The sequence below is a fragment of the Haemaphysalis longicornis genome, unplaced genomic scaffold (genome assembly GCF_048455015.1).
Source record: "Haemaphysalis longicornis isolate Haplotype H1 unplaced genomic scaffold, Haemaphysalis longicornis Haplotype H1 scaffold_9, whole genome shotgun sequence".
NCBI lineage: Eukaryota > Metazoa > Arthropoda > Arachnida > Ixodida > Ixodidae > Haemaphysalis > Haemaphysalis longicornis.
In genome coordinates, this window is record NW_027526460.1 from 34,386,372 (window position 1) to 34,405,612 (window position 19,241).

Consider the following 19,241-nt stretch of genomic DNA (forward strand, 5'->3'; position numbering starts at 1 on the left):
AGGAAAATTCCTGCGCGAGACAGATGTAAGGAAAGTTCCAGACAAGGATGGAGAACTAAGCACGACGGTGGTAGGTCTCCTCAAGAGCACTTCTCCACGCGGTTGCTGAGGAGCAGTGCCACAGCATTGGCACCTCCACTCGTTGCTCCACGCGGTCCCACGACAGATATGCCTGCAACTAGGAGGAGCCACGTGAAATGACCCTTGGGCCATCATCAACCCTACAAGGCTGATGACAGGGAAGAAATCTACCACGCCTTTCCAAAAGCTGCCAGCCACAATCGCACACTCAAGTCCTTGCCGACGGCATGTCTGCTTGTCTTGGTAATCGGCGATCGATTTGTGTTGACTTACCAACTCTTCGCTCCAGGCGCCCAAAAAGAACAGAACGTTATCAGTACGTTTGCCAACACAAAACCAGAGGTTTTTGTGACACCCACCTTAAATGCGTGGCTTTCATCACTGGACCACGTTGGCCCAGACGGAGCACGAGGGTTGCAAGGAGTTGACAACAGCCTTTATTGCATGTCAAACGCAGTGCAACACTCAAACGTCTACAAGATGTCATCGATGCAACGAAGGTGCTGGATGGTATAGGAATAACAGCTGAGAATGGCAGGAACTTTTAACAGGAATGCACAAAACGAGCTGTGCTAGGAGCAAGCATACATTTGAGAACGCAAGGCCATTTCTTGCTTGTAGCTGAGCAAGGGTTGCATGTGACACAACCTCCATTTTACAGCCAAAAGGAACAAACTCAAAAGTTAGCTAGGTTAAACTAGGGATGTGGTGGGGTGGCCGTGCCACATACAACAAATGCTATAGCTATTGAAAATGAAAAGAAAAATTGAACAGTTTTCTATGTAGGCGTGGTCCGAGATTCGACATCGGAGTGCAGGCATTTGCAATAGCATTGATTCCACGCAGCTTTTGAGGTTGCCGAACAGCTTAGATACCTGAACATGTATCTAAGTTAAGATACGTGTTCTACAGTACTACAGTATGGCCATACCCTGGTATGAAGCTCAAGTGCGATGACATCAGAACTTGGGGGAAGCCAACACCAACTTTTATTGAGATCTTGCATACAATGTGCTGCATGATTCGTCCAGCTTGATTTCTGTCCTTCCTTTTCATTATTCCTTTCTTTATTATTCCTTCTTTATTTATTATTCCTTCCTTTTTAATTATGTTATTGTCATCGAAATCTGGAGTCCGACACCCATGACGACAGAGCATTATGCCTCAGTGTCAGTCTTTAGCGGACGCTTTGCCTACTGTAAGGTTTCCAGATCTTTATTAGGCCTAAGAGGACTTCAGCAGTATATACAGCCGATCTTCACGTGTAATGCGTACTTTCAAATACACAAGAGGAGGAATAAACGTTTATTGTGCACAAGACAAACTTCTCAAAACTGGGGTCAAACCCAAGCCTCCCGCTGGTTCAGTCAACCACTCGGCCACAACTTACACTTTGCTTCAGCAAATTGCAGGAAACGACAATTTGTAACAAACCGCACTACTTGCGAAACATTGTACAATACAAACATGAGTAGGGTGTGGGTGGGGGTGTGGGCGGCGCAACAAATAGCCCCGACATCGAGATGCTTCGTATCTAGAACAGCCAATTCTAGCGATGTAACGTTTTCAGAAGGAACGCACTTTCCCGCCGTTCCTTCACAAACCTAACGAGTTCCCTCCCGTTACAGTTCCACCGACCCTTAATGGAACGGAGGCGTTCCTCTGAAATGGAACTACTTCGACGAACGCCGTCCCATACAACACTGACGAAATGTGTTTCCGAATTCTGACTTTGGCTTCGTAAATAGTTCCCCGAGGGGAACAGGGCTGAACCCGACGGCAGTGCAATGACGGGACAACCCACGGCACCGGAGGAGCAAGCCCCTGCACGGCCCCATCGAACAAAAATTGCCATAATATCCCGGATGCATATAGCAACCGTATCAGATATTAAGCTGATAAGAACAGGGTCTACATAATGATCTTAGCCAAAAGGCCGAGAAGCGATGCTAGAGCTGGGGGCGGAAAAGCACCGCCATGCTGGCAGGCCAACGACAAAGGCTGGTGGAGCACATGGCAGCACTCAAAACTGCGAGTACATACGGTAATTTATGCAAACTTGTTTTCGTACATCGTAAATACAAAGGTCACGTGCGTAAAGTTTTAAATTCACTGTACTACTATAGTTAAGCACTTCGTCCTAAGTTGAGAAAAAAGCACCGCACAGAAAATCCGCAGAAGCCTTGTCGGAGCAACGCCCTTTAGGCAACAGCAGGCCTCCGGATGTCACCCAACTCTAATGGACGATGTAGGCCTTGCGCTCGCAATTGAAAAAAAAAAAAAAGAAAAGAAAAGCCAAAGCATCAAAAGTCAAACCCTGGGTTAAAAAAAAAGTTCAAATAAGTAAAATGGAACTCTACAATCGCTTCACAAGGAAAACAATGTTAAAAGGCAATGAGGGCTATTCTCTCGAAGGCGTTCGCTGGGGTTCAACGGATGTTTTCGAAGTTTGCGCTGCAGCGAGGACGCTTGATTTTACATTCTGGACATTGAACTTCGATTTGAACTTGTTTGCTCTCTCTCTCCTTTTCTGCTTCGTTCTTCAGATAAAGCCAAAGCTACTTTTTCTACACGACTAATATGCAGAGGTAGCGTTCTAGCACTAACTCGCGTTCTAGCACTAACTCGTGTGAGTTTTGATGTAGATACGACCAGTTGAACATGTTGTGCATGCAACTTGCACCAATCTTACATTATACACGCGACATGCGAATTTCAAAAGGAAATTTTTTCCACACAGACACAAAAAGAAAACTGCGAGGGTGACAGCTAACAGTCCAAAACAAGTGAGAAACTGGAATTCCAAATTATCATGCCATTTTTGTTCAACCCGTATTTTCAAAAGTACTGGAAAAGATCATTCAAGGCAGCTATCTTCACTTGGCTGCAAATAGACATAACTTAATGTTAGGATTTCAGAGGAGTCCATTAACAGAGCTATAACTAGTTCTCAAGCAGAAAAAAAAAATATTTTTTTTAATTAAAAAAAAAAGCTTTTAATGATTACATTTTACACAAACCATTACATATATTAACAGGATTTTACTTGTGTAACGGACCGCATGGTACAAGGCAACATTATCAGAACATCGGTACAAGGGTATATACAGTTAACGATACGGCATTAACGTTGCATAGGGGGTGAGTTAATGAGGTTCTAAGGTTCTAATTCGACGATAGAATACAGTTCATGTCGACAAATGATGTAACGTCAGGCCAGAACAAGACAGTTTTTGGAGTACTCCAAGGTGGTATCCTCAACCCATGCAGAATAGTAGAAATTAAATGCTTGAATACTGTTGAACTGAATACTGCTTCAATTGTATACTTACGGCTCCAGGACAGAGGACAGGACCTTTACAGGAAAATTCCTGTGGGATCGAAACAGGACACAAGGAAAGTTCCAGACAAGAACAGAGAACTCAGCACAATGGTGGCAGGTCTCCTCAAGAGCACTTCTCCACACAGTTGCTATGGAGCAGTGCCACAGCACTGGAACCTCCATTGGTTGCTCCACACGGTGACACGACAGATACGCCTGCAACAAGGAGGAGCCACGTGAAATGACCCTTGGGCCATCATCAACCCTACAAGGCTGATGACAGGGGTATAGCCCATGGAAGAAATCAATAACGCCTTTCCAAAAGCTGTGAGCCACAATCACACACTCAAATCCTCGCCGGGCATGTCTGCTCGTCTTTATAATCGGTGATCGATTTGTGTTGACTTACCAACTCTTCGCTCCAGGCGCCCAAAAAGAACAGAACGTTATCAGTATGTTTGCCAACACAAAATCAGAGGTTTTTTTGACACCCACCTTTAATGTGTGGTTTCACCACTGGACCACGTTGGCCCAGACGGAGCACGATGGCTGCAAGGAGTTGACAACAGCCTTTATTGCATGCCAAATGCAGTGCAACACTCAAACGTCTACAAGATGTCATCAATGCAACGAAGGTCCTGGAAGGTATAGGAATAACAGCTGAGCACGACAGGCACTTTAACAGGAATGGACAAAACGAGCTGCGCTAGGAGCAAGCATACATTTGAGAACGCAAGGCCATTTCTTGCTCGTGGCTGAGCAAGGGTTGCATGTGACACAATCTCCATTTTACAGCACAAAGGAACAATTACTCAATAACTTGGTTAAACTAGGGATGTGGAGAGGAGGCCGTGCCACATACAACAAATGCTATAGCTAGTGAAATGAAAAAGTTTGAACAGTTTTCCAGGTAAAAGTGGTCCGAGATTTCAACATCCGAGTGCATGGCATTTGCAACAGTATTATTCCAAGCAGCTTTTGAGGTTTCTGAACAGCTTAGGCATCTGAACATGTATCAGCTCATGCACTACAGTTTGGCCATGCCCTGGTATAAAGCACAAGTGACGACCAGAACTTGGGGGAAGCCAACACCAACTTTTATTGAGATCTTGCATACAATGTGCAACATGATTCGTCCAGCTTGATTTCTGTCCTTCCTTTTTATTTGTATCATGCATTATGCCAAAAGTCCGCATGGGCCTTAAGGCAAAAAACTTTTGGCAAAGATTGGCATGCAACTTTATTGCTCTGACATGGCCACTTAATGAAAGGGAGGAATGGCCTGCCAAGTGAGCCTCTCGGCCAGTGGGGGGGTAAGTTAACAGTGGAGCTGGCCGTAATGTGTGACGCAAATGTGTTAAAAATACCAAGAAAATGCCGAGTGCTTGTGACTGCATGCCTCACAGCGACCGCCGAGCGTCCCCAGCTCGCGCAGTGGCTTTAGCAAATAAAATAAAGAAAAGAATACTGGGCAAAACCCCTGAGGAGCAAGAAAAATGTGAAGAGCCAGGCTGTACCTTCCTTCTATCAATTGGCAGTGGCTTTGATGACAAACATGAAGATCTGGTTTCCGTTTTAAAAGTGGAGCAATGGCAACATGAATACGACATTACTTGGAAGAACTGTAGTTTCCAGTTTGATAAGAAGCCACAATGGCTTTTATCCGTGAGTTTTAATCTGTCTGCAATTTTTGTAGCCAAACTCTGCATGCGCCTTCATCAACTGTGTGTCACAAATGAAGACCATGTAAAATTCACACACAGAGCCGCCGCAATTGCGTCCAATCGCGAGAGTTTTAGGGGCCCTTGTAGACGCATCCCAGAAACCAGAAGTGTCTATAATTAAAAACCAGCCACAGCGCATTGACCCTTGCTTGACAAAGCTATTTGGAACATCATAGCAACTTAGTTTTCATAAGTGTGGCAAGTTCGGCAAGTTGATATGCCTCCGTTTTTAACACAGAGCGAAAGACAGGACAAACCCACAGCTTAACAGGACAAGTGCTGACCCTTAACAATCTACACTTTTGAGAGTCAGCACTCCTCTCGTTTAATTCTTCGCCTCCTTCTCCCCTTGACCATGCTGCATTGAAAATGCAAATCTGAAATTTCGAAAACCCGTAATTTCATACCTGTTTGGCTCATCAAAAAAAAAAAAAAAAAATGAAATCCACTTCTCTCCTACCCCCTAATAACTCCGAATTTCCTAATGCAGCAAACATGTTCCAGAATTAAATATTGTACCCGCTACTAAGCGACTTTATTCACTTACCACTAAATATGAACTTTCTTTTTGACTGCACCAGTGAGATTCTCCTTTCCCAGAATTGCCGCAAGTTTAACCAGAAGTACCCAAATCAAAGGCCTTTTAGTTGCAAGCAACTGTACAAACAATGTCACCAGCCTTCACAGGGCAAAACCAGTGCCTTGATGCCTGCAAACTTTTGATACGTGTGCATTCTGTGGTGGTATGTAGGCATCCTGCAGCACCTAGTTGTTGCCACATTTGCAAGTTGTCCCTCCACAGTTCTACTTTCTAATCTTCAAGCAAGCACACATCGATGAAGCACAGAGGTGTGCGCCAAAGCCCATGCTCAGTGAGCCTAAATGTTCTGCTGCCTATGCAGCTCCGTGTTCATGTCACTAAGCCGATCAGTGTGCAAGTGCCCTTTGATCCTTGCTTTGCTTTGTTACAGGCACTACCTGTCCCAGTGGCCAGAGACGTGGGCAGCATCTCTTACACAACACTAGTGCAGTTTAAGAACCATAACAGTGCACTGGTCAGCCTACTTGTTATGCTCTAGGCATTCTACACTACATATATGGCGCTGGCTGCAATTAGGCATGGCTTACAGGCTTACAGTGCTGCCCAAGCACTTGGTACGAGTTGCAATTTAATTCATTATATTAATGACAAAGTAGTTGATATAAATGAACACAGAAAAGCTGAAAAAATGCCCAACAACAGCTTGAAATTGATCTATTTGATTGTGGGGTTTAATGCACCGACACAACGCAGACGATGAGGCGCGCCGTAGAGGAGGGCTCCGGATTAATTTTGACAACGTGGGGATCTTTAACGTGTGCCGAAATCTCGTACACATGGGCGTTTTTGCTTTTCGCCTCCTCCAGAAAGCGGCCGCGGCGGCCAGGAATCGAACCCACGTCCTCGTGCTCAGCAGCACAACGCCTTAGCCACTGAGCCACCGCGGCAGGTACAATAGCTTGAAATACTATTGCTTATTTTTCCACAAGCTCTTGTACCCTGCTTACAACTCGTAATAAAAAAAAGGAGATGCTTTCACCAGGGCAATATTTAACACACAGTAACCAGATGTTGCTACTGCTGCCTTTTCGTTGGGGCTTACATGATAACGCATCACTATCACGCGACGTTTACGATTAGCGTCTTCTCCGCTCCACCTTGTACTATCCCTCTTCTCAGCCCTGTGAAACCAGGGAATGAGCACCAAGACTTGAAGGTGTCTAGGAGATGTTTGATAAAGACAATTCCCCCTGACCATCCAGCTCACAGGCCCATCATTTGGCAGTGGTTGCTCAACACTGTTTGGATCATTTGCTGGCTAATGTTCCCCACCAGCTGTTGCATGGAGTGGAATGCTCCGTTCGAATCGGGGACTTTTAATACTTCCTCTAATAAATGGCTTCACCAAGCCCACAGCAATCCATAGTAAAATGCAGAATATTACATAAAATGAGGATACATTTGTGAAGCCCCACAACTTTTTAAATGCCAAATGCACTCAAATTTCACCTCTGCCAAATTTATTTTGAGCGTGCAGTACGTATCACCTAATCAACCGGGTCATGACTGGTAGCCCCTTTAAATGCCCTGCTAATCAGTTGGAAACGTCTAAAATTGCTCCGTTGCAGACTACGCCGCTACTGCCGGCGGATCGTACAAACATCCAAGAAGCGGAAATGACATGATGGCTGGCCGAGTGCTTGGCCCTCCGGTTAGGTAGCAGAAGCGGTCAAGCACTGCTGAGCTCCCTTTCTTGAAGACTGTCGTGCGCACAAAGCCACTGCGAGTAGGTTTGCTTTGGCCGGTCGGCCGCTCGCTTGCCGGCTGCAATGTCACCTCAGCCTGGTCGTAATGGCCGCGCTCTTCTCAATTTCGTTTTCAAAATCTCCGATTCTTTATGGTCGTTTGTGCCGTGCATACGCGTACTTCTGCTGTCACATTTTGTATCTAGCTGTCTTTTTAGGCAAACTATACGGAAATATGGCTGTCAAGGGGTTGAAATTTTGAGTGCAGTTGGCATTTAATTAGAGAAAAAGGGGGGGGGGGGGGGGGGAGGAGAAAGGAAGTGAGGTTTGAAGGGGCATCAAACAAAGATAAACATCATGATGTAGTTTCACAGACGAGTGTGTTACATCGTTGTTTGCAGACAACTCTACCAAACATGGTTTTGTAGCAAAATCTTTTTTACTGTAGTGCATAACAATATACAATAGCACGCGATGAATCTGTTCAAAGTACAAGGATAATGAGACCCTGAACGCATGGTGTGTGAAGGGACACCCCTGAGCACTAACCAAGACCACGCTACAAAATGTGCCCGAAATCCTAAACTTTGGGCTACTGTGGAAGCCGAGTGTTTAACAAAGGTTACAGTCCACGGCAAGCAGGATTATGGTCTCCTAAGAAAGCGCCTTAAGTTATTAAACTGGCTTTAGATGGAAGCCTACTACCTTTGTTCGTGCTTTTTTTTTTCAAAGGTAGCGAGCTGAGAGTAAGTACAAATGCGTGTATAAACGTATAAAAATACAACAAGACTAGCGAAAATGTCTATATATATGAACGTGTGTGCGTATACATATATATACGCGTTACTAATGAGTATCTTATTGCTCTGAGCACTGTAATCACTGCTGGGGGCTCTCGGCACTTTTGTGCTCTTCCTCCAGTACTCCCGTTGACTTGTTTGGCAGTGAACTTGGCCTGCACAGAGAGAGAGAGAGCAGAGAAAGACATGAGCAAGGCTTGTAACAGCACTATATAGCCAGGAAACTTCAGTATAGTAAACCAATTTCACACCACACCACTGATTGGATCATCACAAAATACACGTAGAACCACAAGAGCACAGTTGCCCTATATGCTTTCGAAGTGGTAGTGTCACGATTGGCTGTGAAGGGCAGTTGAAGCACTCCGTGCAGCCATGAGCACACCAAACAATGAACTCATAAAATTAATTGCAGGAAAAAAAGAAAGTGAAGGATAGCGTCAACAAAGGTGCATAAGTGGAAAAAAAAAAAAAGAAAAGAGAAAGAAAACACAACAGTTCTCCTGGTATAATACTAACCATACCACGAGGAATGCAAGTTATACCCCAGTAACACGGGCACTTTCAATCCAGATTGAAGTGAAGCTCCTTTGACTTTTCGAGCGTGCTCTACTAACCGCCGCTGCTACACGGCACGTTTCAATTCCGAGTGAGGAGTCGCATCAGTTGCACTCGTGTATGCCAGACAGCGCCGAAAATGTACTTCGCGGCTGGCGTGTGGCAACTTTGCGCGGTCGTAGGCACGTAACAATATAAATGTTACTGCAAGCTTATTTGGGTAAAGTTATTTGATACAATTTGTGGCATTAGCTGAAGTTGTCACCTTCTGTGCCATTACTCAGTGGGGACGAGAGTATCGTCCCTTTCATTAGATCGCACTAGGAAACCTCAATCGCACTTGGGGAACCAGGATGAGTTCGAGCGAGATCGGGCTCGATTGTGATCGAAACTGCCGTGTAGCAGTGCCCGATCCGGATTGAGCTTGATCCGGATCCACTCAATCGCGATTGAAAGTGCCTGTGTGACAGGGGTATTAGAAAGGAAAAACTTAAAGTTCAAGTGGCCTTAGCAACATTCTCAACAGGATGAAAGCCCCTTACAAACAGTTACAATTATTCTTCCTCCAATGTTGATACGCTATAAGCTGGTACCGATGATAGGCATGCAGTAAGTGGATAACACTTCAATACATTAAATTCTAGGCTGTGTTTTCTTCATTTTGCATCTGCTATCACAATGCTGAATCCTCTACTGGAGTAACTAAACAGCCTACACCTCGTAAAATTTGTATTGCTAATGTACCTCAAAAAAAAAAAAAAAAAGTTTTCATTGCAAGTTTTTATTGCCACAGTTTCCAAGCTACACGCACATCTACACTTGCAATGCTAACACAGCATCACCAGCTACAGTTAATTTGCAGCACAGCTGATCTTCAAACCAACACCTTCATTCTTTTTTAATGGGAAAGCATTACTGAACTCTGCGAAGTGAAAATTGGGCGCTGTGGCTCCCTGGATAAAAGCGGCACTCCATGCACAACAATTTTAGTACATGAATAATTAAACAATACAAGCAGCCAATCGAGCACTCAATCCATAGACTTTACAGACATATTCCATTAGATCCATCGTTCTTTGTAGGAGACAACCCTATGTTTTCTGTTAAGCACATCTTTAAGTTTTTTTCAGGTTCACTTTTTACATTTCATCTCATGCCACCCTTAGTCTTACACTTGGCCCTTTACACCAGCCATGTTGTATTTTTATAACTATAACTACCCTTTCACTTCCACTCCGTGTTAGCGTATAAGTACTTTAGATTTGGTGCTCTTTGCCCTTCGATGGCTTTGCTCCAGAAAAAAACTATCGTTACCATCTTTTTCCACGTGATTTGTATTTCATATTTCTACTCATGTAAGTCAACATCATAGTACTCTTTGGCCTTGATGCTCTTGCGCCAAGAAAACCTATCATCATCATCAGTAACACCGATACCCCAATCGTAGCGAACTTCCAGCAGGGACCGTCCACAGCTGCAAGGGGGAATAGTGCAGCCTGTGGGAGGCCGCAGCACTCGGCCAGAAGGCGCTCACCCTTTGAACTCCTCGCCTTCAACGAGGGTGTCGGGCAGCTGGGCCCCTCGAGTCTCGGGCAGGCAGAGTACCGTGAGGCCGCTCAGGATGCAGATGCCTCCGTACACGCCAAACGGCACGTTCTCGTGCGTCGCATATCCCTGCACGGGGCACCACAGAACAAGGCCAACTGCACCGGTGCCCATCATGCGAGCCACACGTAACTAAGAAATGCACCACTCCTTGTAAATACAGGTATGCAGGTAAAAACGTCACCCCTTTTATCAGACTTGCAGTAACGCGTTACAAATAATGGATTACTTTACTTGTAATCGATTGCATCTTACTGTAGTTTTCTAACACTTTAATTATTTTCTTTGAGGAGTAACAATCCTCATAATTCTATCACTTTTTTTCCTGTCACTGATTACAAAATTACCAATTACAACATTTCTCGACAACACGGCTCTCGCCGCACTGAGTCCATCTGCATCCGCCATAGACATTGTCAGAAATGTTGTTCTTACTTCTTACAGAAGCAGGGCTACACTTTGAGGTGTCGCACAGTAACACGAGGTGCAGGACTCCGGATTAATTTGGACCACCTCGGAATCTTTATGATGTGCACTGAAATCGCAACACGCAGGTATTTTTGTTTTTACCCTCCACCATAAAAGCAGCCACGGTGGCTGGGATCGAACCCGCATCCTTGGGCTCAGCAGCACAATGGCTTAGCCACTGAGCCACCGCGGCGGGTGCTCCCCGATATTAGTGGATCCAGGAGGGCGTCGGTGCATATGAACACTACGCCTGACACCATATTCTATGCCCTTACCAATTCGTCCGAAGCAGGAATTCAACTCTGAAGTTTTCCATACTAGCTTCTCCAAAATGTGACAATCTTATGGGCAAAGCGGCACAATGCTGTATTTTCATTGACATCCCCGTGCAAAAATCTTAGAATTCCGTAGCATCCCTTCAATCGTGCCACTAAGTTGCTCTGCTGGCTACATTGTGCTAGCCAACATCAGCACTTGGACAGCCTCGGGGAAACAGAGGCTTTTCGGATTCGCGGACAACATGAAGCCATGGAGGTAGTCCACTCTTCTCCACTTTACATTTGTTTGTCTTTTATGTAATCAATATAAAGCAACGAGGTAGCAATCTATAAACTGCAACATTACAAACCCTCGTAAATGACGCTGACTATAGCAATCTTATCGCCTAATGCTAAGACCTCACTACTGTACTCTAATAGATATAGAATTTTTACCGAGGACTTGCTCACAAGGTTGTCTACTATAGAAGAAAAAAAAAACGAGAAATGTGCAGCAAGAGTATAGGCGACAGCACCTGGGCCAACAATAAAAGAAAAAGTGGGGATACAAATCATTTTAGATCATGCAATGCACCACATAAAGCAATCAGGTTAGGGTATATCCGAGGAAGGCAGGCAGTGGGATTATACCAGTTGCAGAATAAAACTACTGTGTGTGCACAGGCTACATGGCTCAATTTTTCAGTGTTCCCATTCCCTCAAACATGCACAGTACACTGTGCCGATTTCAAACAGCTCACGGGCGATGGTGCACTGCTCACATTTTTGCATTTTCCTCATTTTTACATTGGCCTGGATTTTTTTCTACTGCAAATTAATCTGAAAGGGGCTGTCCTTGCAGGCAATTTTTATAACTGTAAGTGCATAACTACACACACCACTAAAATGTCAAAGTAAAAAGTGACCTTTAATAATACATTAATAAGCCAGCTAACCTAGGATGGGATGTGATAGAATAAAGTAATGGAATATGAAATGAGATGTAAATTAAGTCGACACAACTCGGAATAATTTGGAAAATACTGTTACAGACATTAATCTCACACCAATGACCACCAATGCGGGAAGATAATGGTCACAACAAGTAGTTTCAAAAGATGCCACGGGACCAAGCATTACCACTACTTCATCCAGCCTCTCCAAATTGGGAGCAATGAAGTGCCATGAGCGACCTAAATGCCACTAATAGAGGCTGAAGTTCCAAAAACCATGGCACACTACTGCTGCACTGCTCACCAGCTCCTTGACAAAGGGGGCGATGATGGCCCCAAATCGGGCAATGGTCGAGCTGGAGCCGACGCCCACGTTTCGCACAACAGTCGGGTATATCTCGGCCGAGTAGACGTACAGGATGCCGTACGACGCCGTGATGAGGAACTTGCCGATCATGGCAAAAGTGATCTTCACCCACAGGGTGCCTGAAGAGAGAAGCGAGGGAGAGAGAGAGAAGGAAGCGTGGGCAAGTCAGCCAAAATCAGACCGTGTAAACGTTAGAAGCAGTAGTGGTAGTACCGCAGAAAACAGTATATAGACACAGTGTCTTTCCCAAATAATGCACATGGAAGTCCTCACCCATCTTATAGCTTGTATTCACTGGCGAGGCACGCATGCAGGCAACCATGCAAGTGCGCCGTTACTGGTTACGTCGGGCTATACAGGATGGCGGTACTTATCTATGCTGAGCAGATGATGTGTGTTGGATGTTCCAAATTCTACCCCACCGAACGAAAAGTAATGCCTCGACTCCAATGGGAGTGCGATTAACAAGATATCTGTTGACACCACCATTGAGAATCAGGTCGAAACAGAGCAGATGATGCCTGCCAGTGTTTTTTTTTTTTTTTTTTTTCCTGCGGCGAGCGGGCGCAGTGGCACAAGCCGCGCCATGTCCATGGCTGTTTCCAGTGTTGCCAAGTGGAAAAATTGACAGCTAAACATAGACAAACTTTTCAGTGAATACAATCTATATAGCAGACAATGGCAGATTGACAGTTTTAGTTTGGCACCCCTGCATGACAGAGCTACCTTCTACAAATCAATTTCTCTTGTTCCTCTTCCTTAATTCTTGTTTTGCGCTTTGCACTGTGTCAACATTCTGGTATGAGTGTTGGAAGACAGCTGCAGTTCGCTGCTGCCTTTAAGATGAAACTGGTCAAGTTCACCACATAGCGCGTCGACTTATAATCTGGTTTATATGGTATATTTGTTTAACGGTGCAAGGGCATCTGAGGCCAAAGAGCGCCAAGACTATACTGTTAAAAACAGACAACCACAAGTATTGCCATTGGTCTTTCACTGTGTACCACAGTAAAACCTCATTACAAGAGACACTACTACAAGAGACACTTGGTTATAAGAGACACTTGGTTATAGGAGACATTTGAATGAAGACGGTTTGGTTGATTTTGCTATGTTTGCATGTTAGCAATATTGCATACAAGAGGCCTTGGTTACAAGAGACATGATGCTTGGGTCCCTTGAGTGTCTCTTGTAATGAGGTTTTACTGCATATGAATAGCCCACAGGGTGGTAACACATGGTAGAACAGTTCTACAAGACCGCTTCGAATCACTCTAAGCATCCACAAATAAATCCAGTCAAGAAGCAGTGTAGCCCATATACAACATAACCATTAAAAGTGCTGAGGGATCGGATATAACGCAGGTTTTCGTGACCACCGCTTTGCCCCATACAACTCATTGCATAAGCATACCACTTAAAACGGGGTTGCCCGAAGCCCAATTCCGGTTAAAGTGCAGTTTTTTGACAGGTCCACTGACTGACTGGCGCCGTTGGGGCACGATTTTAGAATTGCAAAGAAAAAAAAAGAAGACGGAATTAGACACTCAACACAGCGCGTGCTCCCTCTTCTTCTCTTAATTACAAAAAAAAAAAAAAAAAAGGCACCCTTTAGTTAGCGCATTTCGTTTGCACTCTCACGACAACCACCACTGCCTTTGCTCTTGGCGCATCTCTGAAGATAGCGAGCCCCTGTGTACAGGGTAAGTTATTTCTATTACTACACTGTGCAGATAAGCAACTGCCTTTTCTCTTCCTGAACATCTGGACATAGCGAGCCCCGATACCAGAGGTTTTCACTACCTGCACTTTGTGCTGATAAGGAACCGCCTTCCGCATCGCAAACGCAAAATTTAGGAAGGGTGAAAAAAAAAGAAAAAGCGCAACTTCTGTTCGTAGATGCATTCTTATCACGTTTGCCCTGCACAAGCCTGGCTTTTTCCTGCCCTGCAGCAACCTTGTTCCTTTTTTTTTTTTTTTTACACTCAGAAACACAGCTGTGCTCCCAAAAAACAAACAGCCATGACCATAGTAAGATTGTACAGCAGAATCTGATGTGGAAAAAAAAAAAGACGAAATAGAGGCCGTGCCTCTGTTTTTAGGTGGCGCTCGTTTGAGAGATTACAAACAAGGAATGACTGAAAGGCAGGCTGCGATGATGTTGGATACAGGGATTTTTGTTTATAGTGCGGTACCGCTTATAGTGGCGATTTTCACGGCTCCTGTGACATACGTTATATGAGGTCTACGCTGTAAAAAGAAGACAACTCTACCTTATCTTAATGCTGAATATTTTGGTTCTCACAGCAAGAATCCCCATGGCCAAACAATTAATTTGACAGCAATGTCACACACAAAAAGGTGGGAACTCTCATGAGCTGGAAACCATGTTCCGAAGATAAAATCATTACCAGCTGCAATAGCAATACACAATACACCCCAGGCTGATACAAAAGGTTGGCTACTGCTATGCTAACAATGATGGGACAGAAAACACTGCAGAAGTTTTCACACTATGCAATGTGACAGCTACACACTTTACGAAAAATTTTCAGGGTACAATTACTGGCTTGGTGAAACCAAAGTACTCTGCAGAGTTGGAGGGGCCATGAAGACAAAATACAACTCTGTTCAGTTTGAAATAACTAGGCTGTGGTAATTCACTCAGCTACATTCCAGCCACAAAAGACATTTTCTGAACCAAAAAAAGAAATAAAAAAAATGGTGAACTTTCATATTTCACGCTATGGTAATGTAATATGGGCAAGCACTAAAATCAATTACCTATGCGTTAACTGCCCATTAGCGTTCAAGTGATGTGATCAAATGGAACCAGAGGCTCCACTACAATCGCCCAGCCATGTTTCCTGGAACTGGCTTAGGTAGGCGTCTGTCAATCGTGCGAAAAAGACTCTGTAACATCGTAAAGAAATCACTGGAAAGTGACTGCTTCATCCGTTTTTTTTTATATATATATATATATCTCCACTATTTGTTTGAAGCATACGATAAGGTTGGTTTCGTTGTAATCAGGACAAAGCAGTCTTCTGAATGAACCACACTTGAATTTTTTCTTCGCGGCACCTTTCAACAACGCAACTGCTGCAACGGTGTTCTGACAAAGGAGATACGCACGGTCCGAGAAGAAGATGGTGACGATGCAGGCGATTCCCGCCAGCAGCATGCAACCGCTCTGCGACAGCCGCCGCCCCATCTTCTGGATGATCACGATGGAGATGGCGTACGCCGGGAACTCCACAGCGCCCGCAATGGCGAAGTTCAGGTACGGGTTACCCCCCAGGTCATTGGTGTTGAGGGACATGGCGTAGTACGTGAAGGAGTTGACAAACCTGCACAGCAAGGGGAGGGGGGGTCAAGCAGAACCTTCAAACCAGCTGGCAACAAATAAGACCATCTTGTGCACAGACAAGGCTCCTGTTGAACCAAAAAAAGAACCACCAAAGCCTGTAGACTCGACAGAAATCACCAAGAGTTTACACTGTCGTATTTCTCTCAACTGGCATCCAAGAGCCGGTAAAGCAGTCTGAAATCCTGCGATTCGAGTTAAAACACTCAGCTGAGCATGCACCGACATGGACAGTTCATCCAAAATTTTGGTTCGAACGAGGTAGAAGTGCACTGTTTTCAGTACCTTGTAAGTCATTTTCTAGATCTGCTGCTACACGGCCTGAAGCAAAAGTACAGTTATCAAGTGTGAAAGAAAATTATACAGGTTTGCGATGCTACCAGGCAATCCTCATGTAAAAAATCTTAGCAACCACAAATGAACCCAGCCTGTGGCCATCTAAATATATGCTCGTTGAATATGCAACCTATCATAAATACACATGTATTCTGAACAGTGCACACGAAACACCAACATACAATGAATGGCAGAGGCACCTACACACAGAACACGACGTAAGTAATCTTGGGAATAACCAGCATGGTCACAGCCACGGCCGCAGCCTTAAATTATAAACAGGTGAAACTGACGCTTGCTGTGGTCAGTAGATGAAAATGTCATTGCGGGAATAGTCAGCATAGCCATTCCTGCTTTAATGACTCGGTCGCGAATTAGGCAGTGTTGCAATATGACCTACTAGGCAAAAAAATAATAAAAACAGCATTAAGGAATTCTACTATACACAACCTGTCTCAATCGCTTCTTTTTTACCCCTCACTCATAAAGTGAGACTACTACTCACAGGTGCACTAGGGGTATTATGATTAGTCGGGGTAAGCGAATATTGAATAGTAGCTTTCAAATTGAATGTCGAACCGAATTAGGAAAAAAAGAAAGGCACATATCGAATTGAATATCAAATACCAAGGAGGAACAACAAGGGGAGAATAGAGCTTTTAATGTGTGAAGTATGTTCGGTTACTTTTCCGTGAAGCACATTCAGAGCAATAACCCAAATTTGGAGTCACTATCAGTACACACTTATGATGATTTCTTCCAAGGAAAACACTATAATAATTAGAATTTCAAGCCAAAAAACATGGCGTCTTTTTGTCAAGAAAAATTCAACTTTGCAATATACCACACCCCAACCCCCTAAAGGACATTATTTTTAGGGACCACTGGGTTGTGTGAAGAGAGGTGTCTCATCTCCTACTCGGATTCTTGCAGTCCACAGAACTAAGTGAGGTGTGGTGACATTGTGCGTCTGTTATTTTAGGACTAAATGAGGTGTGGTGACTTTGCGTGTCTCTGATATCGTATTGGGGACGATTAGGCGGAGCAATTGCCGGCAGCTATGCAAGGCTAAGTCCGCCTCATTCAACAATACATACATACACACATACAGGGCCGGGTTTTTTTGGGGAGAAAGCTGGCAGCAACCCTAGCCGTAAGCATACACAAACATGCAATAAGCAAAAAAGCCAGAACCTCTTGTTTTTAAATTAACAGAAGTGCAGTAAAAAACACAAAAGCGGTAACAAAGTTGGTACGAGTACTTTACTGGGAGCTACTCTATCATGTAAACATCCAGTTGCAGAATTTAAAATGGGAGGCAGAGTCGGTGACGACCTTATTGTAACCGCAAATTCCTCCAGGCTGCGCGATAAATCAATCTCTCTCTCTCTCTCTCTCTCTCTCTCTCTCTCTCTCTCTCTCTCTCTCTCTCTCTCTTTTTTGCCTGCTCAGAGCAGCTCCAAGCAGTTCCGTATTTTATTTGCCCATAAAATTTCTATCGCAGGAGCAGTTTTGGGCTTCCCAGGAATTGCTCAAAGCTGTTCTGGGCACGCAAATAAAAGAGGCCAAAAATTTAGGGCCTCTCCAAGCCGCGTTTATGAAAAGCGCAATTTCGATGAAGCTTGCCGAGTAGACGAAAAATGAGTAGACTGTGTAGCAGCAGTGCGTTAACATGCGCCGATATCTCTCGCTTTTGCAGAGCGGGGCACTACTTGACGATTACAAAAATTGACAAGTAGATATTCGATTCACGAATCGAACTTTCCCACAGGTACTACTATTCGACTAATTTTCAAATATTTTAGTATTCGCACACCCCTACTGATTAGAAGTACAGTGCATTTAGGAATGCATTGATTAGTTTGCAGCTTACTGACAAAAAAACCAGGTTCCTAGTTCACTAATCATGCTGTCTCACCATTGCGAAATTGTCACAAGACTATAATATTCATCATGAAACAACTGTGCAATTGCAAAAAAGCTTCACTCCATATGTACTGCAGTATAAAGGCAGTGCGACGAAACTTCTACTCACCAGCAGAAGTAAAGAATGAGAGTTCTTTTTCGCAGCGTGGGCTTTTTGAGCAGGTCAAACACTGTTACTTTATTGAACACGGTTTTTGGCTGCTCCTGCAATGCCGAGACAAGAAAGATCTCCAAGTCAAGATGACAAAGGAATAACAACAGCCAAGAGCTACCACAAAGCAGATTGTGTTAAGACATAAAATAATGCCTGCGATTCGAACACCATCAATAAAAGCAGAAGCCAGCAATGTAAATGCATCCTGCAGGGATTTCAAGGCTTACACAATGCAATGTGGCATATGTTGATGGTTTTGAAAGTTTATAATTTTCCAAATCCCACAGCCACTTAAAAATGCCTCATATCAAGAGGTATAAAATGGCGCCTCATCCACGACAAATAAACAGCTAGAAAATAAAGCTGGTTCCACATTTTTTTTAATCACAAACCACATTGTCACAGTGCAACTATAGCTGCACAAAATTAGGCTTCGCAGCAATTTTTTTGTGTGTGGTGAGTGTGCATGGTGACACCTGAAACTGCCTTAATACTGCATGCTATCAAGATATCAATACAAAGCATGCCCGAAATCACGCTAACATACTTTCAAACGAAAACCAACTTACAAACTGAAAATTCAGTACAGTAAACCTTTCACCTCCAAATACAGCACACTCTGCGTTGCAAATACTGCAACCCAATTTGTGCAAACTAAATTAGCTCTGCCTAGTCGACATCCATCGACAAACCTCCACGAGGTGAAAAAGTTCCCAATAAATACGTACATGCAAGGAAAGCACGCGCTCACCTTCTCGAACTCTTTCTTTAGCAACTCAAACTTGACTTCAGCTTCCTCCTTGTCCATGTCGTTTCTTTCCACCGCATCAAAAATTAACTGGCGGGCTCGTGTGAACTTCTTGTTGGCCATGAGCCAGCGCGGCGACTCGGGGAGAACCCTGAAAAAGAACCCTCTGCTCATCAGTCACTGGCAGCAGATCACAAAGCCGAATGCTCTGCAGAGCCAGAAATTTCATTCAGGGGAGGTAGCTAAACTTTAATTAACCTCGCATTATGTTGGGTAATTTATATCTAGT

At 44.2% G+C, this 19,241-nt stretch overlaps 1 protein-coding gene and 1 non-coding gene across 3 annotated transcripts in view; both read right to left on the reverse strand.

The window, feature by feature from the left end:
• Window positions 1–1,838: 1,838 nt before the first annotated feature.
• Window positions 1,839–2,029, reverse strand: LOC144154015 (U2 spliceosomal RNA). Its single transcript, XR_013319436.1, has one exon. It is a non-coding gene; the product is annotated as a U2 spliceosomal RNA (small nuclear RNA).
• LOC144152658 (organic cation transporter protein-like) overlaps window positions 1,850–19,241 on the reverse strand; it is a 56,261-nt gene continuing 38,869 nt past the window's right edge. For both annotated transcript variants that reach the window (XM_077684023.1, XM_077684024.1), the window contains exons 6-11: window positions 18,956–19,103; window positions 18,160–18,254; window positions 15,557–15,771; window positions 12,359–12,540; window positions 10,306–10,445; window positions 1,850–8,368 (exon numbers count right to left, since the gene is read on the reverse strand). In XM_077684023.1, the coding sequence (XP_077540149.1) occupies window positions 8,293–8,368; window positions 10,306–10,445; window positions 12,359–12,540; window positions 15,557–15,771; window positions 18,160–18,254; window positions 18,956–19,103 (856 nt within the window). In that variant the 3' untranslated portion in view covers window positions 1,850–8,292. The remainder of the gene's footprint in view (window positions 8,369–10,305; window positions 10,446–12,358; window positions 12,541–15,556; window positions 15,772–18,159; window positions 18,255–18,955; window positions 19,104–19,241) is intronic.